Here is a 26,716-nt window from a genome sequence, read left to right as displayed (position 1 = left end):
GTCAACGGATCTTGGTTGTTTCCCTTGCTTGGCACGACTGTCCGACGGCGACGGTGATCTGATATATCTCGACAGATCCAAGCCGAAAAGGCGGGAGAATGCCTTGGTCGGTCATTGAATAAGATCCGCTAAACTCAATAAGCCAGTATCAGTAATCAAAACCGCAATCAGTAACCGGATTTGTCAGACTCTGCCTCGTGCTTTGGCAAACTACACAAATCGCAGCTTGGGCAACGTACGTGGCACCAAACTAGAGACTTTGCGGAGCGGGGAGTTAACGGAAGGCAGTTAGCAGTAGGTCCCCGCGGGCACCAGTTTGCCCGTCCGGCAAACGCAGAGTGCATTCCCCTTCCGGCTGCACTTGTTTTTCAAGAGAAAACATCAAGTTAGTGAGACAGACTGCACTCCATACCGCACGGATGGGTATTCCTAGACACAGTTTGCAAACGCAGAAACTCATGCTGCACAGTCTCCAAATCCAACTCCAAAGCTCACTGCCCAATGGATTCACGAAACGATTGCTGTTGTCTCCATTGGTGTAATGACAGCCAAATCGGGTGTTTAAAGAATGCCAACTTGTGACTACAGAAGTAGACACTAATACTAACTTGCTAGATGTATCACAGACTACGAATCTCATTGGGGTGACCGCTGGCATTGGCCAGTCGTTCTGTGGCTTTCAAATTATGTGATTGAGGTCTCAAAACTTCATCGTCACTTGCGGATCCCCCAGCCCAAAGACAAGCGTGAACCTGTTTGAGCGATTTGCAATGTTGTTTAGATGACAGATCAGAAACGGATCCATAAGTGCTGGCAGTGTGCCATCTATGTAGCGTAGTTCTTGATAGCCTACTGAAGTAATAATATAAGGGATCTACAGAGCATTTCTAAACGAACAGAATGCTACAAATGACGGGAATTTGCTGCCAACAAACTAGAAATATGTCTTCCTTGGACCGTCCCCATGACCGTTCGCCTGCAACGCATATAGAATCCCGAGCACTGAGTTTGATTACTGGTAAAGAAGGGGAAGTGTGTTTCCCAAGTTGAGCTCCATGTCGCCCAGTGTCAGGTTGTTTGTCAGAACCAGGGCTCGGCCCAACAGTTGCGTGACGATGGGATCAGCCAGGCGCGCGTTGAAGGCGGCGGCGTCTTTCAAGAAGTTCTCCCGCGGTGGCCGAGCCCACAGGTTGATCGAGTTCTTCGCAGCAACCACCGCGCCCCCTGGGAACAGACTGAAGCGAGACGTGAGCTCGTTGATGTGGGCGTACATGTCGGCAGCATTGTTGAAGGCCTTGTTGATCCAGCCGATCTTCTCTGCATCTTCTGCATTGATATCCTTGCCGCTCAAGATGTACTCCATTGCCAGTCCCCTCCCGATGATCTGGGAAAGCAGCTGGCCCCCTCCGCCCCCAGGAACGAGGCCGGTGCCTACCTCGATCTGGCCAAGAAGCGTCTCTGTCTTTGTGGCAAATCGCATGTCCAGGGCGAGCAAGAACTCATTTCCTGCACCGCGAGCTCTGCCTTCGACAGCGCCAATGGTGACTTGCGGGAGGTTCGTGATATTCCACATGAGTGCCGAAAACCTATCTCCGACAGTTTCTGGGCTACCTGTCAGAACGGCTCACGCAATTTTCGGTCTTGAGGCTGATACATACGGATGTCTGGAATGAGGAGGTCCACATGGGCGCAGAAGAATCTTGGGACGTCGCTCTTGAAGACAACGACCTTGGTTTTGTTGTCGACCTGAAGCCTCTGAACGAGATCGGTAAGTCCCTCTTGGAAGTCCTGGCTCCAGAGGTTGATGGCTGAGTCGGGGTTATGGAGGGTGACTTCGAGAACACCGCCGTTCTGGGCCGTCTTCAAACCACGATATTTTGGGAGTTCGAGGGCGAGGGTACTCGAGATCAAGTATCCTGCAAGGGCAGAAAGGAAAAGTCTAGGAGCAGGCATGGTGAGTTTGTTGAAATTTTGAAAACTGATTGCAACGAGTGTAGATGGTAGTGTTCGAAGCAGTAAAAGTCACGATGATGGCGATGCCGTGCGCTTTTATACATATACGTCTAATCAGGAGCAGGACGACGCTTGGATAGCCTTCAAACTGCCAGCTTCCTTTGTTGATTTCAAATAAAATGATTACAATCAATACAGCTCTCTCTGTATTGCTAAGCAGCGTTCTATACCGAGGTGAGCTCGATAATCATGGAATAGTCTCAATCTCGAGAACTTACAAATCGTATCATCAGTAACTGTCGGCGTAACGATCCAGCCGTCCGCTCTCAAAAATAGAGTTCATGGTTGCACCGCCCTACTTCAGCCCGGAGGCTCTGTCCAAGCTTCATCCATTATGCTTTACTACTAAAGGCATGGTTGGACGCAAAACCGCAATTTTACACTTAATTTGAGGGGACTGGGATCACTGGCCGGGAGGCAAACGCATCCGACTTGGCATTGATTCCCCAAAAACACCCAGACTTCACCCTTAGTCGTCATCATCTGCACAACAAGAAGCGACTGAGAAGCAGGCTTCTCCACGAGTCCCTCACCCGCACACGACAAGGTTATTAACGGTTCGTTTACTTGCTCAAATTTTGGAGCAGTCTTACAACTATCCCTCTTCCATCAACAGTTCCAGCCGCCATCGATGCTGATTGCACTTCCGGTGATGTAGGTAGACTCGCTACTCAAGAGAAAGGCAATCAATGACGCTACCTCCTCAGGCCTGCCCGATCGTCCCAAAGCCGCGTCAGCTTGTATCCCAGCTGCTGCTGATGCTCTCGACATGGGCGTATCAATTCTACCACTGTATATCGTGTCATCGGATGAGCGAGTGAACGATAAAACAACGTGGACCAAACTTACGGGCAAACGGCGTTGACTCTGATACTCCTGCATCCGACCTCCTTCGCAGCCGTCCTGGTCAGCCCCAAGATGGCGTGCTTGCTTGCCGTATACGCGCCGTTGTTGGGTCGGCCTTGCAAGCCTGCGATGCTGCTGGCGTTGACGATGGACCCATTGTCCTGAATCATGGATAGCTGCGCCTTAAGACAATGCATCACGCCCTTGAGGTTGACTCCCATTACAAACTCCCACTCGTCGAGATCCTGATCCGCCAGTCCCTTTTTGCCAACGGACTTTGGAATCACGCCGGCGAGGTTAGCTGCGCCATCGAGTCTGCCGAAGTGTTCAATCGTGTTTGCTGTCCATCTCTCCACCTGGTCGTAGTCTGTGACGTCTACGGCTGATGTGTAGATCTCAGCTTCGGTGTGTCGAGTTTGGATGTCGGAATGAGCTTCTCGAAGGCCTTCTGCGTTAATGTCTGCCAACGAGAGCTTGGCGCCTCGGCTTGCAAGAAGGTGAGCGGTAGCGAGTCCTATGCCCGAGGCAGCACCCGTCACGGCAATGACTTTGTCACGGAATTGGTGCGTTGCTGACATGGTGATGAGACTATATCGTGGAACCTCGGTCTTAAGGCTTCGACATAACCTTTCCTGGTTTATGAAGACAGGAAGGATGAGTCACGAAATCGATTAGTTTGTCCCGCCCCCATGCGTATGACCCGCAACCACATAACCGACAGTATGCAGCGAAAGGGAACCGGGCGGAACTCCACTGCCCAGCCGGTGGTACATACGCAGACTGCGAGCCTCAGTCCATATCATAACAAAATGTTCTCTTGATCGGTGTGTTACAGGGCGGAAAGCTTTTTTCAGATAAATCGTCGTTTCGCGATGGAGACTCGACGTCCTGGAGAGGTAATTGGCTTTGTGTGAACCCAAGGTCCATTGCAAGAAACATGTAGATCACGGCCCATGCGTATTGACTTTGAACTAGTCATCTTTTCCATATGCATCTTTGTCTTCACAAGAGCTACCATCTTCAAGTATGTTTCTCATGAACTTTTCCCATCGCCCATCCTTCTCTCGACCTTGTTTGTCATGTGCTTCTGTGCGTCTTTTGCGAACAGACACCCGACTATGGCAATAGCTCCAAATCCCAGACTTGCTAGATATACAGTCTCAAAGGCCTTTGTGTAGGCGCTGGGCAATACTCTCACCACAGCAGCTTTCACGGCGCTGGTCAAGCCGGGAAAGGCTGCCAGTTTCCCTGCCTGCGCCGCCTTGGCAAGAGCTGGAAGCTGACCCTGGGACAGGCCGGCAGCAATAGCTGGCCCATTAATGGCTGCGGGAATCTCAGTTGCGAGACGGTTGGACAAGATGGTCGTGTAGACGGCAACGGCGATCGAACCGCCAGCAGAGCGGATCGAGGCCAAGAGACCCGACGCAAGGCCAATGTCTGAGGGCTTGCAGAACAGGGGGGCCAGAGCAAGGGATGTGAGTTCGATGAAGCCGACGAAAAAGGGCCCCAAGATCGTGAGGCCAATGCCGAGGTTCAGCGTCTCGGGTGTCAGAGACGCGAGGGCACCGACAAAACCAACCATGGCAAACGTCGCGAAGATGATCCAATACCGGACGTTGCCTCCCCATTTGATGATCCCCCCAGCACAAACTTGGCCAAGTGCTGTCGAACTCGCCACCGTTGACTGCCACTCATTAGTTGATAAGACGGGTACGCTAATGGGGGACTCGCATACCGAAAGCCAACCGCCGTAGGTGATGTCTGTTGTGTAAAGCGCCTGAACTTGTTGCGGCCAGAGGAGCACGGCAGAGTAGTAGAACATCTATGAAAGGTTTAGTGAAAGATGGACAGGAACAGCTGATGAAGGTATTACTCACGGTGGCAACCGTCGCGCAGCAGACGAGTGACATGAAGCCCCGGTTGGAAAAGAATTTGACAGGAATAGCAGGATACTTGAGGTCGGCGAACGCTTCCCAGCAGAAGAGTGCCACAAGAAGTGCGGTACCTATGGTCAAGCTCGAGATGGTCGCTGGCGAGCCCCATGGGAACATCACCCCTCCCCAAGAAACACCCAACAATAGAAGAGTCAGGCCAGTAGTCCAGAGGAAGATCCCAATGTCTGTTCCTGATGTTAACGTCCCGGCAATTTAGCCTCTCCTGGAGTGTGAGACGTACAGTCAAGTTCTTTGAGCAGTTGACGCTTTGTCTTTCGGGCATGAAGAAGCTCAAAAGTGGGCGGGTGGTAAAACAGGTATAGCAGAACGATGGCAAGACCAATGGTAATGATATTGATGTAGAAGCACCATCTCCAGCTGAGATTTGGGTTCTTCACAAACCCCCGGGCTGGGTACCAGGTTAGCGAAGAGTATTGTCTGGCTTTGTAGGAGTCGCCTACCAATGAAAGGACCGAATGCCGAAACAGGCGCGTTGGTTAGGAAGATCAGGGACAATACCATCGGTCGATACTTGTTGGGAACCAGTTCGCCGACAGCAACGTTAAAACTGAGCTGAACCGTCTCGCCCAGGCCATACACTGCGGCGCCAACGATGAGAGTCTCGACGTTGCGTGCGACAGCGCAGATGATGACGCCGAAAAAGGCGACGACGTTGCCGCCGATGAAGAACCAGCGTCTACCGAAAAGATCTGACAGTCGGCCGAGGATCGTGTACGTGAAAGACAGCGATAACGTCCTGGCAATATTGACCCAGGAGATATACGGACTCGGCCCTGCTTGACATCAGCATTAACGGATCCAACCGAGTTGTCACTGCTCATTCGCACCAATATCGGCATTGATAAACGTCAACACGTTGGTCGGCAAGATCAAAAAGAGGTAAGCCGAGGTTGCCGAGAGACAGAATCCCTAGAAAGGACGTCAGCTACGGTCGTGATACACCGCGATAGCCTCAACCAACCGCCATAGCACCGAGGAATCGAGGAGAATAGTAGTAACCGGGAGGCAGATCGTCTCCCAGCGCCTCGGAACGTATCGAAGAGGCATCGTCTCTGTCGAGGTCGCAGTGCTTATCCATCGACGTCCTATCGAACTCGCGATAGGTCTCAGACTTTGAGATATCCATGACGAAGATTCACGAGACCGACATGCGGGAACCAGCTCGCGCAATGTCGGTTATCGAGGAGAGAAGTCGAGATTGTCTGTCAGTTCAAAGGGAACCGCGGCCAAGAATGAGACCGTGCTCGAGGTTTATAAACCCTCAAGAATTTGCAACTGTCATCGAGGAATGGGATGACTTGAGGAGGATCAGTATGTGCTCAACGAGAATTAACGCCCATGAGTGAGACGAACGACAAGACACACAGCCTTGGTCTGACCTGATGTGCGCGGCAGTCCTCCGTTCTTTCATTTGTCGGCTAGGACCATCCAAGGCGTACACACGCCAGTTGGCCTCCCCCGGGAAAACTCGAACCTCTTCGAAACTCTTTCATGGATGGCTGGCGAGGCATCGAAGGCCTTTCCTTGTGACGTCCTGCGGGGGGAGACCACCGCGCGACCCGAGCACATCGGCCTTTGACTCTTTGCCCAAACGGCCACATCTGGATGCGACAGTGGCCGAACCATTGGCTCCCTGCCGTCTCAAAGGCTCAATACGATGGGACGCTGAAGAGTGGTGAAGACATTTTAGGTTGTTGAAACCGTCTACGGACCGATTTGGCGGCGGCTTCCGCTCAGGATCTCCACCGACCGGTCTACCTGTAACGATGGAGCAAACGTGGACGTATCGACTCAAGTATAGAGGACTCTATAGAAGGAGTAATTAATGACGAGGAGAACCCCGGTCAAACTGGTCCATCGACTCGGTCTGGATGAGCGAGGCTTCGGTTTGAGCAGAGCATGAGGATACACATTGAATGAGTTCGTCCGGCTCACTGGTCCCGGCCCGGTCTTGTTGATTCTCGCCGCCTGGAACGCATGACCCGTCACAGCCGACTACCCTTCCACCTGGGCTCCCGTTTCTCAGAGAAGGCTTTGAGGCCCTCGAGAATGTTCTCGCCTCGCTGTAACTCGGCAAACTCCTTTTCCAAAGTCCACTCCACTGCCCTCTCGACAGATGCCGCCTCCCAGCCCTGCCTCAGCCCTGCCCTTGTGCAGATGATGGCGTCCGGCGAGTGGGCCGCGATCATCGTCGCATAGCGTACCGCCTCGTCCACGACCTTCTCCTTGGGCACCACCTTGTTCACGATCCCCCACCCCGCCATCTCCTGCGCCGAGACGTTGCGCCCGGTCAGCGCGAACTCGCTCGCCCGCTGGAGGCCGATGGTGCGGATGAGCCGCGGCAGGGCGCCGCCGATGGCTGCGATTCCTCTCTTGACCTCCGGGAGCCCGAAGTACGCGTCGTCGGCCGCGACGACGAGGTCGCAGTTGACGACGAACTCGCATCCGCCGCCCATCGCGAGGCCGTTGACCGCTGCGACGACGGGCTTCTTGCCCAGCCGCCGACTCAGGGGCTTGAAGGCGGGAGCGTTGCCCATCCGCTTGCTCGGGTCGGCATCGGCGGCCATGGTGCTATTCCACTCTTTCAGATCGGCCCCTGCCGAGAACGCCCGTCCCGTTCCGGTGATGACGGCGACGCTCAGGTTTGGTTCTTGGTCGAACCACCGCCACACTGAGTCCATCTCCCATTGTGCTGCTGTTGACATGGCGTTGAGGTCCTTCGGCCGGTCCATCCGCACGAGGAGAACGCGGGGCGCCGGGTAGGAGAGCTTGAGGAAGATGGGCGTCGCCGGCGGCGGTGTTTCTGTTGGTGAGGAAATCATCACGAAGGGGTGGAATTGCTCAGCTGGGAGATTGATGTTGGTTCTCTCTCAAGTTGGTGGGCGTATTACACGCAATGACATCTCAACCTGCGCTGTTGGTGAGATTTTCACATGATTGCTCATCGAGAGCTCGTGAAACACCGTCCTCCTGGCTTACAACAACCGTTCGTCCAACAAGGTTCAAGGGAGCATCTCAACCGTCGATTTCCGAAGGAGTACAGTTGGCAGCCTTCGAGCGTCGTGTCCGGCAAGCCTCAGCTGTGCATGACACACTATCGATGCCCTTGGTTCTCTCGACTGTCATTGGCGCAGTTCACGCGGGGGCGCCTGTTCCACTGGTTGAAACGGTTCTGGTGTCTTCGGTGTGGAGGCACAAGACACACGGTGCTCAGGGTTCCCTAACCTTTTGGCAGTGAGGTTTTACTCGTACATGGCGCAGGATACTTGTGACAGCCGGTGGGGAATATTGGGCCCGATTCACCGACTGTGCGGAAAGGCTCGTTGTCGTCTGTGGTCTTGCAACCGTGAAGTGGCCGGGATGGGCTAGCGAGCTCGCGCCTCGGCCTCAGCTCGACCTGCTGAGGGTGTCCATCGGATGTTCTAGTGATGAAATTGCCAGGAGATTACGGTGATGCTGGCTGAACATGAAGAATGGCATCTTGAAGCCGCTTGCCGTTCCCCGACACTCATCCTACGGCGATGGCGACGCCCAGAACCAGGAACCCCGTTCCTCCATGGATACAAAACCCGTATCCGCACGTCGAGCACAGCCTGATAACGTTTCCTCGAAAGCACATCCTCCTCGTCACGATCAACCGGCCCGACCGCATGAACTGTCTACCCGTCGAAGCGACCATCGAACTCGGCGCGCTGTGGAAGTGGTACGACGCCGAACCGGAACTGCGGTGCGCCGTCTTCACGGGAGCGGGGAACAAGGCATTTTGCGCGGGCATGGACCTGAAGCAAAGGCTGGACATCATCAAGACGAACGACGTGGCGTACGAGTACCCCTCTGGGCAGTTTGCCGGCATGAGCAACAGAACGGGGAGAAAGCCCATCATCGTGGCATGTAATGGTCACGCACACGGTACGTCGCTCTCGCGTTGCTCAATGACGCAATGTTATACACCACAGCTTGCTGAGCAAACCGCTCCTCGCAGGCGGCGGCTTCGAGGCGATCCTCAACGCGGACGTGATATTCGCATCCCCGAACGCTACCTTCCGACTTCCCGAGGTGCTCCGTGGGGTCTCTGCTCTCGCGGGCGCGCTGCCCCGGTGCATGGTGCTCTTTGGCAACCACCGGACGATGGACCTGATTCTCACCGGCCGCACCATGTCCGTGGAAGAGGCGAGGGAGTGGGGGCTGGTGAAGGAGATCGTGCCGCAAGAGAAGCTGCTTACGAGGGCCCTGGACTACGCGGATCAGATTGCCGCGCTGAGTCCCGACAGCGTCATCATCTCGCGGTTGGCCGCGCGGGAGGCGTGGGAGACGGGCGTCAGTAGGGCGACGATGCGCGGCCAGGAGTTGTGGGCCGAGGCGATGCTTCGGAGCAAGAACGCAGAAGAAGGTCTCGCTGCATATCGTGAGAAGAGGAGTCCTAAGTGGTTTCCATCACATCTATAGACCTTGCGAGAGTACTAGGTGAGCATGCCATCAGGATCCGAATGGGTCATTCTGTTATCGATACATATTGTCACAATCCAAGCAACCTCAACATCGTTAGCGCCGATGGTTTAGTGGTAAAATTCTCCGTTGCCATCAAGCAGCGTCGGGGAGCCGGGGGTTCGATTCCCCCTCGGCGCAATCGTTTTGCAACAGACATTGCAACCACATCACTTCCATTTTTTCATTGGTTTTTGGCAACAAATTCAGTGTCACATCAATGTGAATCCTCTTATAGGCGTTTTGTTTTTACCACCTAGGGCCCGCGGACTAGCTATCTATCAGTCACCTTGTCTGCTCTCTGGAGTCTTGGCGATGCAACTGCCAATATGCCACAACCATCCATCATGTAGTCATTGACTCATTGGCATCATATTCAACCAATGACTCAATACCGGTTGAGAGCACACGACTTGAGAGTAATCAAAGCTGCGCCATGTTTCTCTATCACAGGTGTCTGCCACAAAACAGACCAACACACACACCAAAGGCTAGCGACTGAGTCCCGAGTTTGGATGAAGATGATACATAGCGCCAACCTTGCCTCACATGCACACTCGGTGGCTCCTCTGCCCAGCAGTCGTATCCTGGAGTGGTCGAAACCAGACTGAGTTTCGCCTACAACCTTGAATTTGGCTGCAGGATCTGAGCATGACCGTTCGATCTGAACGATCGTCAGCAACCCGCAGCCATAAAGCCGCGATGATTTATGCCGTACGAGACAGCCAATGCGGGAGAACTCACAGCGCAACCCTCTCGTCGTCCTTGACAACCGTCTCGAAGACGACGTCGTCCACCCCTCCTCGGCTTTCGACCACCCACATGCGCGTCTCGAGGGTGTCGCCGGGATACACGACGCTCTTGAACCTGGCGCCGAACGACTTGAGCCGGCCGGGGTGGCTACCGCCCAGCTCCCGCAGCAGGCCATGCGCGGCCATGTTCCAGGTCCCGAGGCCCTGGAGGATCGCCCCCTTGAACCCGGCGCGCTGTCCAAAGGCGTCGTCGGCGTGCAGCGGGTTGTAGTCGCCGCAGAGACGGTAGAGGAGCGCCGCCTCTGGGGTCGTCTTGACGGTGTGCACGGCATCCGGGCGGCGATCTGGCGGCTTCACGGCCGGCTTCGAGGGGCCGCGGGGGCCGTCGTAGCCGCCCTGTCCGATGCCGAAGGCGGTTGATGTCATCTTGGTGTACACTGTGTCCGTCTTGCTGTCGACCAAGAGCTGTTCGGCCTCCAGAATCATGGCGCCCCCTGGATTTGGAAACGACTCTATCAGTCTCGTGCCTCCCCCGTTCGCCTTCGGACGCATGACTTGCCTTTGTCGTAAACTCCGATGACCTTGCTCTGAACCTCCAGGTCTAAACCGTCAGAAGATACGGGGATGGGCCGCAGGATCTCGATGCCTCGCTCGCCATCGACGGAACGCTGGGCGTCAAAGGGCGGGCAGCCCGGGACGTGGCCGGTCACTGTGCGCGCGACGAAGTCGAAGACGTCCTGGTCCGTCTGCTTGAAGGCGAGATTGATGGGGAACGTGGGGAAGGCGGCGAAGTCGGGGTGCAGCTCGTAGAGGAAGTGCAGCTCATCCTTTTGGCACCCGATCGCATTGGCCTAAATTTGCTGTAAGTGACCCCAACCGAGTTCGTTGGTGAGGTATTGAAGAGGAAGAAGAGAGGATGGATGCAAATGGCTCAGCAAAGTGCAACAATGACACGGGGGACCTACAAAGAGGAGGACATCTCGGCGGTTGAAGCTGCACTTGATGGGCGGATGCTGGTATCCGGCGGCCTTGCGGAAGTCAACATTGATATAGCGGCCTGCAGCGTTCTTCACTGGTTGGTCACTGGAAGACATTCTTGTTGATTTGATTTGATTTGATAGAGATGTAGTTGTGAGAAGAGAGACTGGCGGAAGCCGAACGATGCAACGTGACTGTCTCTCGCACTGACTGACGGCCACACTTACAGCTGTCTTTTCAACTCTGAACAAGGCCCAGCAGCCCCTGGAGCCTGGAGCCTGGAGCCTGGAACACCAGCCGAGGCTGCCTGTGGCGGTTGGAGTTTGCGCTGGGTAGCGTGAAGGAACAGCGACCTCGAGCAACACTGACACTGACACTGACAACGACAGTAGCACAGAGTCACTCACTAACACTGCAGAGCAACATGGTGTGCAGCTCAGAGGTTAGATAGAAAATTACCAACTGTTTCCATCTCCATCTCCGTCTCCATATCTATCTCCATCTCGCTCTGCTCACTCTGTAAAGAGACCAGAAGCGACTTCACAACTTGGATGCTCGAGCATTGCTTTCAAACCCCCTAAGACGTCGCTCATCTTCCAACTTGACCAAGTCCACCGGCAGGCCAACCAGTCTCGCACGCAGAAACTCACCCAGGCTTTTCGCGAACCCGTCCAGAACGCTGCTGCTGCTGACTCCCTCCTGCAGGATGCCCCGGACGACAAAATGAACCGCCCAAAGCCCGGGGAACTCACACCTCTCCACCACGTACTGGTCGTCGCGCCAGTCATCTCCCAGCAGCTGGATGAGTCTCTGCTTGGTCAGAAACGCCTGCAGCCAAGGCCAGGCCGAGGCGTGACGCACCCACAGGCCGACGTTTGCGTTGCCGCCCTTGTCGCCGCTGCGCGCAAAGACGAGGTCGCCCAAGGGCCGCTTTACTGTTCGGGACGACGGGACATCCGACATGGAAGAAGAGGGCTCGTAGTCGGGCTGCCGAGGGACGACGATATGACTCTTTGGTTGTTCGCCTGGCACAACGACCAGATCATCCTCGCCATTGACGAAGCTTACGGCCAAAGGAGGCATCTTTGATTGCGGTATCAACGCTGGGAAGTACCGCACATAAGGCCGCGGCGCCATTGTCCGCCAATCCATGCCGAGGTGAAGACCGCAGTAGCCTTGGAGGCCGTTGTAGAAGATGGCTCTCCTGAACTGCTCGAATGCCTCTTCCCTGCGGGACTGAGCAAACATGCGGAAATGCGTTGTGCACTCTCTCTGTGACCGCGGATCCGTCGGTGAGGAGCCATACTTTTCGATGCTAAACGCTGTGAAGTCGGACCGGTTGATCTGACCAAGCACCTGGCTCTTCAGCACCTCGAACTTGAAGTCCGTATCCAGTCCAACAGCATACGCCGATATCTCGGCCTGATAACCGCCGAGGAGACAGATGGCCAGCTTGGCCGTCGGCGGCGGCGGCAAGCCCTTTACGCCCGCAAGCCGCACACGATCCCTCCCCAACTGCGTGAATGTCACGCCCCCAATGTCGGCGACGACGTCCGGGTTGAGGTAGTATCTTCCCTGGATCTCGTACAGCAGCTGCGCCTTGCACGTGTCCACCGAGACCAGCCCGTTGGACCCTTGGGGCTTCGTGATGACCACGTCCCCGCCGGCGCCAACCTCGGCGATCGGGAACCCGGCACGGAAGAGGTTCGGCACCTCGCGCTGGCCGCAGTAGTTCCCGCCCGTCACGTACGGCCCGCACTCGATCAGGTGTCCGGCCATGAGGCTCGCCGCGAGGGCGTCGTGCTCGGTGCCCTTCCAGCCGTGCCACCAGGCGGCGAGGCCCACGACGGGACTGGCGTCGGTGCATCTCCCGCACACGACGACGTCGGCGCCGGCTTCCAGGGCCCGCACGATGCCGGCCATGCCCGTGTAGACGTTGGCCGCGAGGAGGTCGCCGCCCATCGACGGCGCATCAAACTCGACACCCGGCCGGTCGAGGTGCGTGACTCGCCCGAAGGCGCCGCGCCTGACCTGCTGCGTGACGTCGTCGCCGCTGACCCAGGCCACCTTGACGTGACAGATGCCGAGGCTCCTGAAGTACGCGTCCGTCTTCTCGGCCAGCCCCCGGGGGTTGAGGGCTCCGCCGTCGTGCACGACCCTGATGTGCTTCCCTGCGACGAGACGGGCTGCGTCGCCGTCGTGCCAGGCGAGCTGGTCGAGGAAGCCGGGCTCGTAGCCGAGCTCCGGCCGGGTCTGGAGCTCGATGGCCTTCCACGCCATGTTGAACTCGGCGAGGTAGTCGGCCGTGATGGCGTCCACGTTGCCGTACTTGGCGAGGCGGTATATCTGATCGATGCCATCGTTTATGGCACCGGAGCAGTTGCCGATTCGTATCGGTCGTCTCGGCGTCATGGTTCCGGGGGGGAGGAGAGAGGAAGGATATGTCTCATCCCGCGAACCATGACAATATCATCACGAGCCGTGAGAGTGTCGGTTCATGACGGAAACGCTGTTTCGTTGTTGAGGCCATTCCTCTCCCTCCCCCCAACCAGAACCGTGCTGAAGCCCCCCGCTGCCGCCGCCGAATGGCCGCTTGAGTTGCCGCCTTGACATTTGCACCTCGTCATCACACAAGGATCATGGCTGGAGCTGCTACGCACTGCTGGCACATCGGAACCCCTCCCGAGTGGGATGAGAAAGCCCTGTTTCATGCGGAGAGCCTCGCTCCCTGCCCCCCCCCCATCCTCATTTGCATTGTATTGCACTGTCTGCCTGGGCCGTGATATGAGGCGACGGCAATTGTAGTTCTTCCTTCCCCATGGAGGAGTCTCGCTTTCGGATCAAGCCCATGGGACTGTTTGCCGCATCGGTCTGTCTTCAGTCGGATGACCCTTGGACCGTGTTGTATACGTGAGTTCAGACGATAGCCGCGCCTCGGAAACGAAAGAGTATCCGAACAGACCGGTGCCGAACGTTCGTGACGACGACAAAAACGAGACAAATTCCATTGTTTTTCCTCATCATTGCATTTCTTTCTTGACTGTACAACGTCAACCTCGGTCATCTGACAACACTCTTGAGAGATGCCGAACTAAAAACGATGCATCAGCTATCACAATCATGAAGATATACACAACTCGGCCTATTGAAGTACCCCGAGATCTGAATCTCACCGAACTACTTCACACCAGTGCGACTGAGCTGCCCGAGTCTCACATCATCGCCGCGGACAGTCTCACAAACCGGAGCATCACTCTCGGGGAGCTACGAGACCACGCAGGAAGAATCGCAAAGGGTCTGAAGGATGTGCTGAGCCCACCGGATCAAGCTCGTTGGGCCGTCGCGCTGCCAAACAGCGTGGAATTCCTCGAAATATTCCACGCCATCCTGTGGACAGGGGGGATCGTGTGTCCGGTCAATCACGCGCTCAAAGCCTCTGAGATCGGCCATGGGCTTGCCATCTCAAGGCCGCATTTCGTGGTGGCATACGGGCCGATGATGGCGTCCGTTCGAGAGGCTGTAAGCGTGGCAAGAGAGGAGCTCCATAAGAAAGGTGTGGCATGGGATTCACCGCCGATACTATCCATGGTGAAGCCCTGCCGAGGCACGAGAAGCATCCCGGATGACTTTCTCTCTTCGTCACGGCTTCCCATCCCCCACTGGACCAACACTTCAGTTCGCCTGGCATCGATACACCTCTCGTCCGGGACGACTGGCAAGCCAAAAGGAGTCGAGCTCACGCATCACAACTTCGTCTCCAACGTGATGCAGCTCATTGCCCTGGACCGCGCCCGCCAGATCTTCAACCCGTCATCCCGTACCGTTGCCTTCACACCCTGGGCTCATATCGCCATGACGACGGCACCCCTGTTTCTCGGACCGTATACTGGTATGTTCCATCACGCCATGCCCCGATACAACATTGAAGACTTTGGACGACTTGTCGAGTCTACCCAGGCGACTGCCTTCCAGGGTGTCCCCAGCGTGGTCCTGTCCCTCGCCAACTCGGACATCACGGAGCGCTTCGACTTCTCCAGGGCGCAGATCATCACCGTCGGCGGCGCGCCGCTAAAGGCGGAGCAGCTCTCGAGGCTGCTGAGCCGGGCGCCGTGGAGGCTCGTGCAGGCGTACGGCATGACGGAGGCGGCGGGCTACGTGGCGTACCAGGAATTTGACGAGGTCGTCCCGGACGGCTGCACAGGCAAGCTGCTGCCGGGAATCGAAGCCGCTCTCAAGAGGGAGGGGACGACGGAAGACGCGCCGCCCGGAGGACCGGGGGAACTGTGGTTGCGCGGGCCGAACATCACGCGCGGGTACGCTTTCGATCCAGACGCGACCCGGGCCGCATTTCCTGCCGAGGGCTGGTACAATACCGGCGACGTGTGCCGTATAGACGAGTGCGGCCGAGTGTCGATCGTGGGACGGACGAAGGAGCTGATCAAGTACAAGGGGTTCCAGGTCAGCCCCAGCGAGCTGGAGCAGATCGTCAACTCCCACCCTCACGTCAGGGAGGCGGGCGTCGGGGCTCTCTGGGACGCGGACCAGTTGACAGAGGTGCCTACCGCGTGGGTTGTGTTGAAGAATGGCGGGAACGAGACGAGCAGGGAGGAGGTCGTCGAAAAGCTGAGGGTCATCCAGAGGGCCGTGGACGGGCAGGTCAGCGGATACAAGAAGTTGAGTGGAGGCGTCTGGGCCGTCGACAAGGTACCGAGGAACGCAACGGGGAAGATTATCCGACCAGAGCTGGTCAAGATGACCCAGGGGCCGTGTTCCCTGGAGAAGCCAAGGACGTTGACGGCCAAGCTGTGAGGAGCGGTTCAGAGGCATGAGCCGGACATACAACTTTTGCGTTGATTGCTACGATGGGAGCCAGGCCTGTTAACCATGTCTCCTGCTTTCTGCATTGGGCTTTCAAATACCATTTGTGTAAGGAACTATTGCAGTTAGTTCACGTTATTTACAAGATACACCACGCCTCTGGAGGCATCCATCACACGAAGACTTCATGCCTATGACGCCGCCTCCGCCATTCTCATGTCGGCTTGCTGCACAATGGTCCTCAGGGATACCACGTCAAGCCCCATTACACTAACATGTCTCATCACACTTTACAAGGATTCACAAGAGACCGCATCCGCGGGGCTTCCGAAGGCGACATGTCGGATATCCCCAGTCCATACGGCGGTCCGCGGATGCCGCAGGACCGTGAAGTGGCTGGCAACCGCTCTCTCTCGGCCGACGCGCACATTCAGATGCGGGCCGAGCTTCAAGCAAGACGGTGACGAGACGGTCGAGTTGGGTCAGATAACGTTCCGAGGGAATACTGTATCATTGCCATCAGGCTAGGTGGCGTTGATGGGCAGATATTAGCGGCCTGGAACATGGTTGAATCGATAGAGCCTCATCGTGTATTCACACAGTTCTGGAAAGGCATCCTGAAACTACCATAGATCACAGTCCTCACATCAGCCAGCTTTAAAAGACAATACACATCGGAATGAGTTGGAAGCTTGGAGAATGAAATGTATTTCCATCCACATGGATTCATCATAATATAGTCGTGTAGCCCGTTTCCTTCATCGCGGGACCGGGGATCTTTGCCCGGAAAGACGTTACCGGAGCAAATAGCCCTCGTTGCCCGATCGCGACCACTCTGGTCCTCTTTTTCGTTGGCGGGCACGCTATCAGTTCCCGCCTGGCCGTTCTTTCATTAATCAAAAGCATGTTGCTTTGGTTGTGTTCGTGTCTTCTTCTTTTTTTTCCCTATGGGTCAACCGCTGAAAAAACAAAAAATCTACTTTCTCTCGCGGTCCTGTCTACGGACCTCGTCCTGAAACACATTCCTCCCCGGAGACTCGTCCAAGGACGGACTCGTCGGCCCCAGCTGGATGTCGGCGCTGCTTTTGTGGGCATGCGTCATGCCGCGGGCATGGGCCTGGGCCTGGGCCTGGCCCTTCGTGGGCGTGTAGGGAACGTTCTGCCGTTCCAGCGCGGCGGCGGCGGCGGCGGCGTGGCGCCTGCGGCGTCGGATGTACAGCCAGAGCATGACGGCGGCGATGGCGAGGGAGATGAGGATGACGGGCAGCAGGATAGCGAGCAAGTTCGGCCGCGAGCTCGAGGGGTCGGTGTCGACAGTGGCGCGAACGGTGAAGACGGGGCCTGTCTTGTTCATCTCCTCGCCCGTTTCTGGGTCGCTGTAGACGAGGAGGATGGTCATGTTGTTGGAGTCGCGGTCTTCGAGGTCCCTGACGCGCGGGGTCCAGGGCACCCAGCCATCGCCGCCGACAAGGTTCGTGACGGAGAAGGCGGGCGCGCTGTCGGTGACGCCGTTGTCGACATCGAAGCCGATGATGACGACGGGGGTGGCTGGGTCTGCGAAGAAGGTCGTGTCCCAGGTGACTTTGGAGGGAGGGGGGAGGTCAGTTAGTGGGGGGTTTTTGATAGAGATAAGTAGAGAGAGGGATGGAGATTAAGGATATAGAGCTGGTGAGAGAGACACAGAGAGAGAAAAAGCTCCATTTGGACTGGGTCGAGTGGTTTAAGCTTACTGTAGTACGTCGACTCCACGTGCAGAGTGTTGCCCCGTCCTGGGAAGCAGAAGGGAGAGTCATTGCCGACCCTGTTGTTGCAGACGGGGAAGACGCCGCCATAGCCCAGCGTGTTGCTCGCCTGTGGCGGCGGCGGCGCGCCGGTGCTCGTCGTGAGTGCGCTGCCCGAGGTTGCGGTGACGGTGAAGACGGAACCCGTCAGCGAGTAGGGGGGCGGGCTGATGGTTGTGAGTGCCCCGTTGCTGGTGACGACGGAGGGCGTGATGGTCTTGGCATGGCCGTTTGAGTCGATGGTGATCCAGTCGTTGACGGGAATAGCAGCCTGCCGGGGGTGAACGGCGGCGGCGGCGGCGGCGGGAGCGGCTGCGACGGCAGCGGCGGACGCCGGTGTGGCGGAGAGGAAAACTATCGTCGCCGCCGTCAGGGCCGACAACAGGAGTCGCTGGGCGGCGGGAATCATGGTGTCTCGACCGTCTTTTGCCAGTTGGGAAATTTATGCTTCTCAAGTTTCGCACAGACGCTGTTCGATATCAAGGCATGAGGGGGGGGGTTCGTGGTTCTCGTCCGATGTGATGGCGTTGTCGCCGTCGTCCGTTGTGCTCCTCCAAAGTTTTGTTGGCCCCGGGGAGATGGGGAAGAATATACGAGAAACCTCGTGCAAGAGAAGAGCCCAGTGCTGTGATCGCAAGAGTAGACCGCAAGAGAATACCAGGGTGAGGTAGACTCGGGAATTGGCCGGAGACAACGGCTAAATGATGGCCTGATGATGATAATGATGATGATGATGATGGCGGACCACTGTTGCCCACGCCCTATTACTGCTCCTGTTCTGGGTGCACCGTTTCCGTCCGTACTTTGCTAGGCCTCAGATAACACGCGGCAGCTGAGACGGGGTAAGGAAGAAAACAGCAGGAGGAAGAGGCGACAGTGAGGGCAGAGGGCAGAGAGGCAGTAATAGAAGACGGAGATGGAGACGACAAAAGAAGCGGATGTTTGCCGACCGGGGTGGTCTCGCAACGCGTCATGCGGCGATGGAATGGAGGGGCATCGGCAGCACGACCAAGACCGATATGTAATAGAAGCTTGGAGAGGTCGTCCGTACTAGGTAGGCTTGTAGCTGCCCAGAGACCTCTCTGAAGCTAGGATATTTTGGGGGGGGGGGGGGGGGGGGTTTGAGAGATACAATGAGAGCGAGAGAAAAAGAGAGAGAGAGAGAGAGGGAGAGAGAGTGACGCTTGAGGCTGCAGTCCAAAGAGGGCGGAAGCGGAAGGGAAACGAAGGAAGGGAGGGAGATGAAATCCAACCCGGGTGGAATAGTGGAATGGCCTTCTTTCTTGTGCTCCGCATGTCCCCCTCTGGCGAGGCCACGGCGCTGTTCGGCACCAATGAGGAGGATGCTGGGCATGCTTGGCAAAGAGACCATCGCGGGCATGGCACGGCAGCGTGGCAAGCGGTTGACAATTGGGCGGAGAACGCCAAGAGGCTTGGTGATAGGACGAGGGGCATGAGCCAAGTCGCTCACGCACGCTACGAGGTTTGCAGAGGAGGGGATGTGCCCGTCTGGTTCGGCGCAGAGTGAGACCAAGGGCCTGTCGATGCGGCATTGGCATTGCTGGGCGCGTGTCTCACGGCATGCGTCCAGGTAGGTAGGTGTGTGTGTGTGTGTGTGTGTGTGTGTGTGTAAGGTCCGTAAATAGAGCCATTGTAACTCGACAATCAGTCTTGTCAACTCGTGTCAACTCTGTCCCGGGATGGACAACCGGTTCGTTCATTCGTTCGTTCCATCTCTCGTCCAGTCATCGCTGGCATGGTCCATGGATGATGAAGGAAAGGGATTCTGACAGGCCGAAATTTCAGGAGGGGGTTGTCCGTGCTAAAGCAGACAACCTCGAAAGTCAGAAAACGCCGCTCGCGCACAGCACAGCGCAGCAAAGCACAGCAAAGCACAGCAAAGCACAGCAAAGCACAGCACACACAGGCATACAGTACAGGCAGAGGCAGAACGGCAGGGAGGATCTTGGCTGCGCTGAGTCTTTCTGAAGCGAGAGCTGCGCGAGCCAAGAAATGGGGTTTTCAACATGAGGGGCGATACGACTCGCAGACGACAGGGGGACAGGGAGGAAGGGAAAAGGATGCCCAGGTCCGGCTTGATGCGGGGTTAGAATCACTAATTAATTAGCAACTCACTCAGCCTCTGTCCAAAGTCCAGTCTTGAGTCTTGGTGTAGTGTGGTGTGGTGTGGTGTGGTGTTCCTCAAGATGACAAGGTCGATCACAGGCTGTGGTAACACAAAGAAAACCCCAAAGTACATACACACACGCTTGTGTCAGAGAGAGAAGGAAACATTGGCCGAGAGTCCAGAGTGAAGCAGCCCCTCCGAGGTGGTTGGTCAATGGGAGAAGGAGTCTCAGAGACAAAAAAAAAAGGACTTCCGCCGAGGCCTTGGCTTTCGGTGAACACGATCTGGGCGTTAGTGGCATGTGTCTGGACGAAAACTTACTTTGTAGGGGGGCGGGAGAGAAGCTCGAGTGAGTTGACGGAGGACTCCGGTTGGGGAACGGAGAGGGAAAGAGAGGAGAGAGAGAGAGAGAGAGAGAAAAAAACGTTCTCTGTTTGTGCCCAGAACGAAAAACGTCTAGCGTCCTCTTGTCTTCCTCGTTGCGTCTTTTTTCCCCTCGCATGTCACGACAACCTCGGCCTGTTCCCGATGGATGGATCAGAGTCCAGCCAAACAGACATACAGAAGAAATCCAACGCATCCTTCGTTGAATCCCAAGTTGACAGTCAATCGATTCGTTGTCATGGACACGCCAAAAGTCGGGAAATGCAAAGCATCAGTCAGTCGACCACGGAATATCCCCCATGTCGCATCCCCCTCCCCCATGCGCCCCCATGTCATCCAGTATTGTGCCCGCATTGACGGAGTGTCTGGCCCTATCAACCCTGTCTTCTTAGGACTTCTTAGGAGATATCCAATGATACTCTCAAGGAACATCGCCATCAGCCCCTATCGAGAATCTCGGCCAAAATCAACCTTGCTTCGGACAAGTCGAGCACAATAGACGCTTGCCCCCCCCCCCCCCCCCTCCCTCATCGCCATGATGGATTTTATCCATATGGATTCATTCATCTAGACCAACCCAAGGAATCCGGCACCCGGCACCCGGCACCGTCGACCTGCCTTGTTCGGTCGTCCCAAGGGCCAAGGCCCCTCTCGTGTCCACCAAGCCAAGGGTCGTCCTGCATGCTTATTCCTCCGCGTCCACCATGAACCGCCCGATAACGTGCCCTCAACTTGCGCGAGAGATGCGCCTTTTACACATACATACATGATGACGAGCGGCGGTGGCCAGGCCGCTAGTTCGTCGCGCAGTCCGTTGCTTCTGCGTCCTATAGATGCACCAAGCAATAGTCTGGATCCAGGAGTCCAGGACTAAGACTCAGTCGGTTCAGCTCATGCATCTCTCACTCTATCTCTCTCTCTCTCTCTCTCTCTCTATATCTCTTTCTCTGCTCCCCCCCCCCCCCCCCCCCCTCTCCCACGGCGCTGGGCTCACTGGCATCCCGGCCGCCGGCTGCTCGCGTGCATTGCCGCGCCCCGAAACATGTTTCTCGCTTCCATTCCCCTGGATTGCTATGCTGCCCACGAAAGCCCTAAGAGGCGGGCGGCTCGACGTCCATCCAGAGGCCCTTCCCAAAGTCTTACTGCAGTGATTAGTCCCGACAATCGGCGGCGACAGAAGCAATGCTAGTTGCATGGGGGTCAACGTGAGGGGCAGCTCGACATGGGCAGATCCTCCCCCGCTACCGGCTGGTCATCCCATCACTGCAGCCTCTGTCTCTCCCCATCTCTCTCTGGCCTAGGCTCCTCTCTATCATCGACGACCACGAACGACACAACCAACAAAGCTCGTGGGTCATGGTCTGTTCTGCCCCTCACCCCCGATGGCGCTAGGCAAGCTCCCAATTCCCAAAGAGGCACAGAGCATCACCGGCTCGCCTCCGGTCTGACACTTCTACGGAGGGGCAAGGAGCAATGCAAGTGTATCCGTACGAATAGACAACAGCAGTCCATGTCCAAGTGGAGTTCACACACTGCTACCCTCAAGGTCGACTGACGCTTTCGCTACCCCGTCTTGCGTATCGTTCTTCCTGCTTGCTCCGACTTCCTTCACCTTGCTCTCGTTTCGTCTCGCCACCGAGCATTGAGTCCTGTTGTGTTGCTTTCTGTCTCCGCATAATAGAAAACCGCAGCAGCTCTCCAAGGTGAACCCCGATCGTTGTCATCATCATCTGCCCAATTGCTCAGCCCAGCGGTCTCAACATGAAGGCATTCGGAACTGCCGCCCTCGCGGTAGCAGCTGTCGCCTCGGCGGTCCTGGCACAGGAGTGCGCCGACGTGCTCTCCCCGAGCTATACTGCTCCCCAGGTCGCGCCCGGTTGGCAGGCCCAGCTTGTCGCGACCGGCTACAAGAAGCCGCGGACGATCCATGTCGACAGCGAGGGCGCCCTGCTGGTTCTCGACGCCGCTGTGGGTGTCTACCGCGTCACGTTCCAGGACAATGGCGGCACCTGTCTCAAGGTGATGGAGAGCAAGCTGCTGGTCAACAACACTCGTGTAAGGCCTCTTTTGTCCCGGATCTTTTCTCTTGGCCACATAGCTAACGCGACCCGCTTCCAGCTTACGCACGGCATGGCCTTCTCGGACGACGGCAAGACTCTGTACGCCTCCTCCGTCAGCCAGGTCCTCGCCTGGGCCTACGACGCAAAGGCCGGCACCGTCAACGCCGAGCCCGCCGTCGTCATCGACAACATGGCCAACAACGACCAGACGACGCGCACGCTCGTCATGTCCAAGGCGTCCCGCAACTGGCTCGTCGTCTCGCGCGGTGTCGACGAGAATTTCGACATGGACGCCCTCGACGCCTCCTCGGGCCACGCCCAGGTCAAGGCCTTCGACCTCAGCAAGGCCGGCAACGACCCCTTCGACTTCAACACGGATGGCCAGCTGCTGGGCTGGGGCATCCGCAACGCCGTCGCCGTCGACGAGGACCCGGCCACCGGCAACGTCTGGGCCATGGACAACTCCATCGACGACATCACCCGCAACGGCGTCGACGTCCACGACAACAACCCGGGCGAGGAGCTCAACCTACTCGGCGCCGTCGCCAACGACACGAGGACCGAGAACGGACCCGCCAACTACGGCTACCCGCGCTGTTTCGCCGTCTGGGACACGTCCATCCCCCTCAACGACTCGCTCCGTGTCGGCGACCAGTTCTCCATGGAGCAGAACGCCACCATGAACGACACCCGCTGCCACAACGACTACGTCGCCCCGCGTCTGACGTTCCAGTCCCACACCTCGCCCGTTTTCCTCAAGTTCGCCAACGACGGCTCCCGTGCCTTTATGTCGTTCCGCGGAAGTTGTAAGTCTCACTCTCTCTCTCTCTCTTCGCCTACATATATATATAGGTGTACATTTACATACAGACATCTCTCTAATCAAATACAGTCAACCGCCCTGACCCCGTCGGCTACGCCCTCACCGCCGTCGACTTCTCCAACGGCGAGCCCGTCGCCAGCAGCGACTCCACCGACGCCCTCAAGAACATCATGTATAACAAGGACCTGTCCGCCTGCCCTGGCCAGTGCTTCCGCCCCGTCGGCCTGGCCTGGGACGCCCAGAACCGCCTGTTCATGACGTCTGACTCGACCGGTGAGATCTACATCCTGCGCCAGGACGACGCCACGCCCACGTCTACCACCCCCGGCACCTTTGCCACACCCACCGCCACGCCCACCGCCAAACCCAACGCGGCAAGCGGTGTTGCCCCTTCGCTCGGCCTGGGCCTCGGTGTGTTGGCCGCTGCTTGCTTGCTGTCTCTTTAAGGAAAAGAGGGAGCGTGCCTGCTAGGCGTGGATGTTGATGACTGGGAATAAAAGTATGTAGAAATACCCTTGAGGGGTGGGATGAGTTGGGGTTGTGGGACTTCGCCGTGTTGCGTTGCAAAGCTTTAACGATATATGAACATGACTTGCTTTATGATCAAAACCCGTCCCAGCGCCGCCGCATCTTTTTATGTCGATTTTGAGCTGGCTGGGCGTGAAGACACCGTCGAGATGTCGTCCCAAGCACTTGTGAAAAAGACAATAGTTTGCCTCTATTCTTTTCGTGTTATTTTTCTCATCTTCAGCGTGGTGGCGTCTCAAACAAAGAGCGATTCGTAAGGCAGTAGAAAGACGGTAACTTTTTGCAGCGGGGTCAGCCAGTTCATGTTGATGGACCAGGGCGAGTAGGTTGGTGAGAATCAAGACATTGGCTTAGTAGGTTGCCCGAATGCTTGGGGGCTGGGGCGTCAAGTCGAACACGTGGAAACTGGGGGTGGGAACCAAATTAAGTCGAGTCAGCAATTGTGGAAGGTATACAAAGACGATTGGATCAAGAGAGCAACCAAAGAGCAGAAACAGAGGAAGTCATCAACTAAGATCAAGACCTTGAATTCTGGCTGTTCAAGTATGGTAGTATCTATTGGAGCGTCCTCATTTGAGTTCAAGGTTTTCAACCCTGTGCTCCTGCGTAACCAAGGCCTTGAAAGCTCTGGTGCCAAGACATAAACTGAAACAGAGACTATGTAGCTCCTTGGAGGCGTTCCTTGAACAAGTACTGGAGCTTTCCAGTGAGTGAAGAAAGGAAGTCGACGTCTGTTCATGGAAAGAAGAAGTCGTTGGACCAGGCCTGAAGATGTCGGTTGATTGTCCGCGTGGTGGTACTTGAAACGATGACTTGAGATGCAGTCCGGGTATCTGCTGTAACTAAAAGCAAATTCGAGGAAGAGAGTGGCAAGAAGGTAGAGTTCCTGTGATCATTTTGTTAGTTGCTGCTAGGAAAAGGTTTCAAAGGGAACCTGAGGTCAGAACTGTCCTTAAAAGAGAGTTGAAATGAACGGCAACAGGACGCACCAACTGTTTTTCTACGCCAACTTCCATCTAGTTGTCCTAGGTCGGGGTTTTGAAACTGGTTGATAGTTAACACCACTTTAGGCTTCAAGGCGAGTTTGATGCTGACAAAACTGATGCAGGGAAATAGACGCATAAAGTAACGAGGAAAAATAGGAGGACCTTGCGATGGCATGCGGAAGTCTATGCTTGGAAACTAAACTCTTGAATCATCCACGTGACAGAGACAGAAACAGTAAATACAAGACATGTTTTGCGAAACTTCAGGATGGGAAGGAGCTCTTCTTAGGGATTCTGCCGGAAGTCTGTTTCTTAGTGACCCATCAGACCTCAACCCAGGACATACCATTTCATCAGCATACCCGTCAGTGTACCTTAAAGCCTTGGACACATCTTAAGAGATGGTTTTGTTCTTGAAGAAGAAGTCTGAGACAGCAAGTTATCTAACTTGGCAAGCACCAGAAAGGCAGCTACAGCAACACATAGCCATAGCCCTGTTGAGGTATCTGGCAGTGCCCCTGAAATTGCCATCGAATGGATATATCAGACATCTAGATAAACCTCAGAGTTTCCTACTTTGAGCCAAAGAGAATATTAGGGGCGCTTTTTGCATTCTTCATAGGGTTCAGTTTCTTCTGTCATTAGTTTGTGTGTCGCCCAATGTGTTTCCAGATTGTACTTGGTTTAATGAAATACCGCTAACCTCACCTGCTTCTTCCCAAGGTTGTAAGTATGCCTTCACCCTAAGCATGCAAACCAGTCTTACCGCCCAGCATCTTACTAAAAGAGAAGGAGTACATCAGACGAGCCTCTTGAAGGTTCTTCCCTCTCTAAGTGACTGCAACTTGGTCTTCTGTTACTTCAAAATGCCTTTCCCCTTCTCTTCTCCTCCATCCTCCCATTTTTACCCTTCCATTACCGCACCAGCTGATTTCGCTCCCCATACAGACTTTCCATTTCCACTCTATACTTCCATTTTCTTAAAGAAACAAGCCTCCACAGCTCACTCAACACCATCATGAAGTTCACTACTGCTTCTCTCACTGCCATTGTGGCCTTCTTTGCGACCGGCTCCGTCGCCAATGCGGCTGCCATCAACAACCAAGCCCAGGGTATGGCTGCTCAGGGTGGCTTTGCTGAGAGTTGCAAGGACTTCGCCATTCACGCGCGCGAAATCTCCCACGACACCTACTTTGACATCGATGCCAAGTGCGCCGCTCTTAACGACCGAGAGCTCAACACTCGCCTCCAGCTCAGTCTCTGCCTGGCCAACGATGCTGGCGTCATAAAGTGGTCCAAGCGGTAAGAAAATAGACATCCCTTTTTTCGATTTTCGTGATCCCTCTTATGCTAATCCTTACCTTCTTCCTAGTGGCAAGTTCGACAAGTCCTGCAATGGTTGCACCATCAAGCATGTCAGCAAGAAAGAGGTTAGGATGGGCTGCTGGTGTGATCTTGTTGTCGGAAAGACATTCCGTTACACTGAAATCAACCTTAGTACGCCACTTCCCCCTTTTCGCAAACTCCGTCTGTGATCTGAACTGACTTTTAACAGATGACGGCATCCGCAATGAGGGCGGTCACACCTGGTGTGGTGACGAGATTGGCACTGCCTGGTAGACGCCACTTTCTTCTGCCTCTCAGCAGTTTCCTTTCTGGTAGGGGTTTACCTTACACATTAGGAGATGGAAGGCAACAAGCGTTGGGGGTTCACAGTTGGCATGCATGATACCACCGTTCACAGATATAGAGGTTTGGGCTTAGAAATAGGTCCTAGTTATAGAGATAGCTCCAGCCTTCTAAGAAGGTCGTCAAAAACACTTACCATAGGCACTATCACATGGTACTATTAACGCCTTGGATGATGTGATAAGTCCCTTAGTCTGCATAATGAAATTCTTTAGGAGGTTTTACTACAAATACAGAATAGAAAGAGCTGTTCTGTCCTAAATCCTCCTGCTTCAAGTAACAAAGCAGACTTAGGCAGATGGTCACTATAGTAAGATGCTTGTAATTTTGTTTACTTCCAGGCGTTGTAGGCAATGAGTATTCACCAGGAGCTGTTCCCTACACACAAGACGCACTTTCCTTCTCCTGGATGGTCTCCTTACTTTTTCACACGTGATTTGAAATATCTTTTTAGCGAGTTCTCCATCCTGAGATTTACTGGAAGTTTTCT

At 55.6% G+C, this 26,716-nt stretch overlaps 14 protein-coding genes across 14 annotated transcripts; 5 read left to right on the top strand and 9 right to left on the bottom strand.

Annotated features, from left to right (window-relative positions):
* Positions 1 to 1,012: 1,012 nt before the first annotated feature.
* On the bottom strand, positions 1,013 to 1,953 carry CDEST_03922 (Putative enoyl-CoA hydratase/isomerase, ClpP/crotonase-like domain superfamily; the record flags this gene model as incomplete). Its single annotated transcript, XM_062920081.1, has 2 exons — positions 1,013 to 1,602; positions 1,659 to 1,953. The coding sequence occupies 2 exons, from the start codon at positions 1,951 to 1,953 to the stop codon at positions 1,013 to 1,015; spliced, it is 885 nt and encodes a 294-aa protein (XP_062776132.1).
* Positions 1,954 to 2,543: 590 nt separating this feature from the next.
* CDEST_03921 (Putative short-chain dehydrogenase/reductase SDR, NAD(P)-binding domain superfamily) lies at positions 2,544 to 3,497 on the bottom strand. The gene is made up of 2 exons (XM_062920080.1): positions 2,863 to 3,497; positions 2,544 to 2,803 (listed from the first exon to the last, which is right to left on the bottom strand). Exons 1-2 carry the CDS (start codon positions 3,435 to 3,437, stop codon positions 2,623 to 2,625), a joined length of 756 nt encoding a protein of 251 aa, XP_062776131.1. The 5' UTR covers positions 3,438 to 3,497; the 3' UTR covers positions 2,544 to 2,622.
* A 395-nt stretch (positions 3,498 to 3,892) lies between these two features.
* CDEST_03920 (Putative sugar transporter, major facilitator transporter Str1/Tri12, MFS transporter superfamily) lies at positions 3,893 to 5,940 on the bottom strand (the record flags this gene model as incomplete). The annotated part of the gene is made up of 7 exons (XM_062920079.1): positions 3,893 to 4,543; positions 4,595 to 4,681; positions 4,737 to 4,978; positions 5,035 to 5,202; positions 5,255 to 5,587; positions 5,642 to 5,723; positions 5,776 to 5,940. The coding sequence occupies 7 exons, from the start codon at positions 5,938 to 5,940 to the stop codon at positions 3,893 to 3,895; spliced, it is 1,728 nt and encodes a 575-aa protein (XP_062776130.1).
* An 859-nt stretch (positions 5,941 to 6,799) lies between these two features.
* Positions 6,800 to 7,636, bottom strand: CDEST_03919 (Putative enoyl-CoA hydratase/isomerase, ClpP/crotonase-like domain superfamily; the record flags this gene model as incomplete). The annotated part of the gene is made up of 1 exon (XM_062920078.1): positions 6,800 to 7,636. The coding sequence occupies one exon, from the start codon at positions 7,634 to 7,636 to the stop codon at positions 6,800 to 6,802; it is 837 nt and encodes a 278-aa protein (XP_062776129.1).
* A 657-nt stretch (positions 7,637 to 8,293) lies between these two features.
* CDEST_03918 (Putative enoyl-CoA hydratase/isomerase, ClpP/crotonase-like domain superfamily) lies at positions 8,294 to 9,260 on the top strand (the record flags this gene model as incomplete). Its single annotated transcript, XM_062920077.1, has 2 exons — positions 8,294 to 8,723; positions 8,797 to 9,260. The coding sequence occupies exons 1-2, from the start codon at positions 8,336 to 8,338 to the stop codon at positions 9,258 to 9,260; spliced, it is 852 nt and encodes a 283-aa protein (XP_062776128.1). The 5' UTR covers positions 8,294 to 8,335.
* Positions 9,261 to 9,693: 433 nt separating this feature from the next.
* On the bottom strand, positions 9,694 to 10,537 carry CDEST_03917 (Putative maoC-like dehydratase domain, HotDog domain superfamily; the record flags this gene model as incomplete). Its single annotated transcript, XM_062920076.1, has 2 exons — positions 9,694 to 9,963; positions 10,044 to 10,537. The coding sequence occupies 2 exons, from the start codon at positions 10,535 to 10,537 to the stop codon at positions 9,918 to 9,920; spliced, it is 540 nt and encodes a 179-aa protein (XP_062776127.1). The 3' UTR covers positions 9,694 to 9,917.
* A 29-nt stretch (positions 10,538 to 10,566) lies between these two features.
* On the bottom strand, positions 10,567 to 11,171 carry CDEST_03916 (Putative HotDog domain superfamily protein; the record flags this gene model as incomplete). The annotated part of the gene is made up of 2 exons (XM_062920075.1): positions 11,017 to 11,171; positions 10,567 to 10,902 (listed from the first exon to the last, which is right to left on the bottom strand). Exons 1-2 carry the CDS (start codon positions 11,143 to 11,145, stop codon positions 10,567 to 10,569), a joined length of 465 nt encoding a protein of 154 aa, XP_062776126.1. The 5' UTR covers positions 11,146 to 11,171.
* A 398-nt stretch (positions 11,172 to 11,569) lies between these two features.
* CDEST_03915 (Putative acyclic terpene utilization) lies at positions 11,570 to 13,441 on the bottom strand (the record flags this gene model as incomplete). The annotated part of the gene is made up of 1 exon (XM_062920074.1): positions 11,570 to 13,441. One exon carries the CDS (start codon positions 13,439 to 13,441, stop codon positions 11,570 to 11,572), a length of 1,872 nt encoding a protein of 623 aa, XP_062776125.1.
* A 708-nt stretch (positions 13,442 to 14,149) lies between these two features.
* CDEST_03914 (Putative AMP-dependent synthetase/ligase domain, AMP-binding, AMP-binding enzyme domain, ANL) lies at positions 14,150 to 15,838 on the top strand (the record flags this gene model as incomplete). The annotated part of the gene is made up of 1 exon (XM_062920073.1): positions 14,150 to 15,838. One exon carries the CDS (start codon positions 14,150 to 14,152, stop codon positions 15,836 to 15,838), a length of 1,689 nt encoding a protein of 562 aa, XP_062776124.1.
* A 702-nt stretch (positions 15,839 to 16,540) lies between these two features.
* Positions 16,541 to 18,865, bottom strand: CDEST_03913 (Putative Pma1 stabilization in the golgi family protein). The gene is made up of 2 exons (XM_062920072.1): positions 17,578 to 18,865; positions 16,541 to 17,428 (listed from the first exon to the last, which is right to left on the bottom strand). The coding sequence occupies exons 1-2, from the start codon at positions 18,035 to 18,037 to the stop codon at positions 16,824 to 16,826; spliced, it is 1,065 nt and encodes a 354-aa protein (XP_062776123.1). The 5' UTR covers positions 18,038 to 18,865; the 3' UTR covers positions 16,541 to 16,823.
* A 33-nt stretch (positions 18,866 to 18,898) lies between these two features.
* CDEST_03912 (uncharacterized protein) lies at positions 18,899 to 19,156 on the top strand (the record flags this gene model as incomplete). The annotated part of the gene is made up of 1 exon (XM_062920071.1): positions 18,899 to 19,156. The coding sequence occupies one exon, from the start codon at positions 18,899 to 18,901 to the stop codon at positions 19,154 to 19,156; it is 258 nt and encodes an 85-aa protein (XP_062776122.1).
* A 294-nt stretch (positions 19,157 to 19,450) lies between these two features.
* On the bottom strand, positions 19,451 to 20,116 carry CDEST_03911 (uncharacterized protein; the record flags this gene model as incomplete). Its single annotated transcript, XM_062920070.1, has 2 exons — positions 19,765 to 20,116; positions 19,451 to 19,625 (listed from the first exon to the last, which is right to left on the bottom strand). Exons 1-2 carry the CDS (start codon positions 20,055 to 20,057, stop codon positions 19,451 to 19,453), a joined length of 468 nt encoding a protein of 155 aa, XP_062776121.1. The 5' UTR covers positions 20,058 to 20,116.
* A 550-nt stretch (positions 20,117 to 20,666) lies between these two features.
* Positions 20,667 to 23,612, top strand: CDEST_03910 (Putative soluble quinoprotein glucose/sorbosone dehydrogenase). The gene is made up of 3 exons (XM_062920069.1): positions 20,667 to 22,195; positions 22,259 to 23,006; positions 23,093 to 23,612. Exons 1-3 carry the CDS (start codon positions 21,902 to 21,904, stop codon positions 23,467 to 23,469), a joined length of 1,419 nt encoding a protein of 472 aa, XP_062776120.1. The 5' UTR covers positions 20,667 to 21,901; the 3' UTR covers positions 23,470 to 23,612.
* A 1,943-nt stretch (positions 23,613 to 25,555) lies between these two features.
* CDEST_03909 (Putative cyanovirin-N) lies at positions 25,556 to 26,157 on the top strand (the record flags this gene model as incomplete). The annotated part of the gene is made up of 3 exons (XM_062920068.1): positions 25,556 to 25,839; positions 25,910 to 26,034; positions 26,093 to 26,157. 3 exons carry the CDS (start codon positions 25,556 to 25,558, stop codon positions 26,155 to 26,157), a joined length of 474 nt encoding a protein of 157 aa, XP_062776119.1.
* Positions 26,158 to 26,716: the final 559 nt, after the last annotated feature.

The sequence above is a fragment of the Colletotrichum destructivum genome, chromosome 2, assembly GCF_034447905.1.
Source record: "Colletotrichum destructivum chromosome 2, complete sequence".
In the NCBI taxonomy this organism is placed as follows: domain Eukaryota; kingdom Fungi; phylum Ascomycota; class Sordariomycetes; order Glomerellales; family Glomerellaceae; genus Colletotrichum; species Colletotrichum destructivum.
Note: the sequence above shows the minus strand (reverse complement) of the source record. Positions and strands in the feature narration are given on the sequence as shown.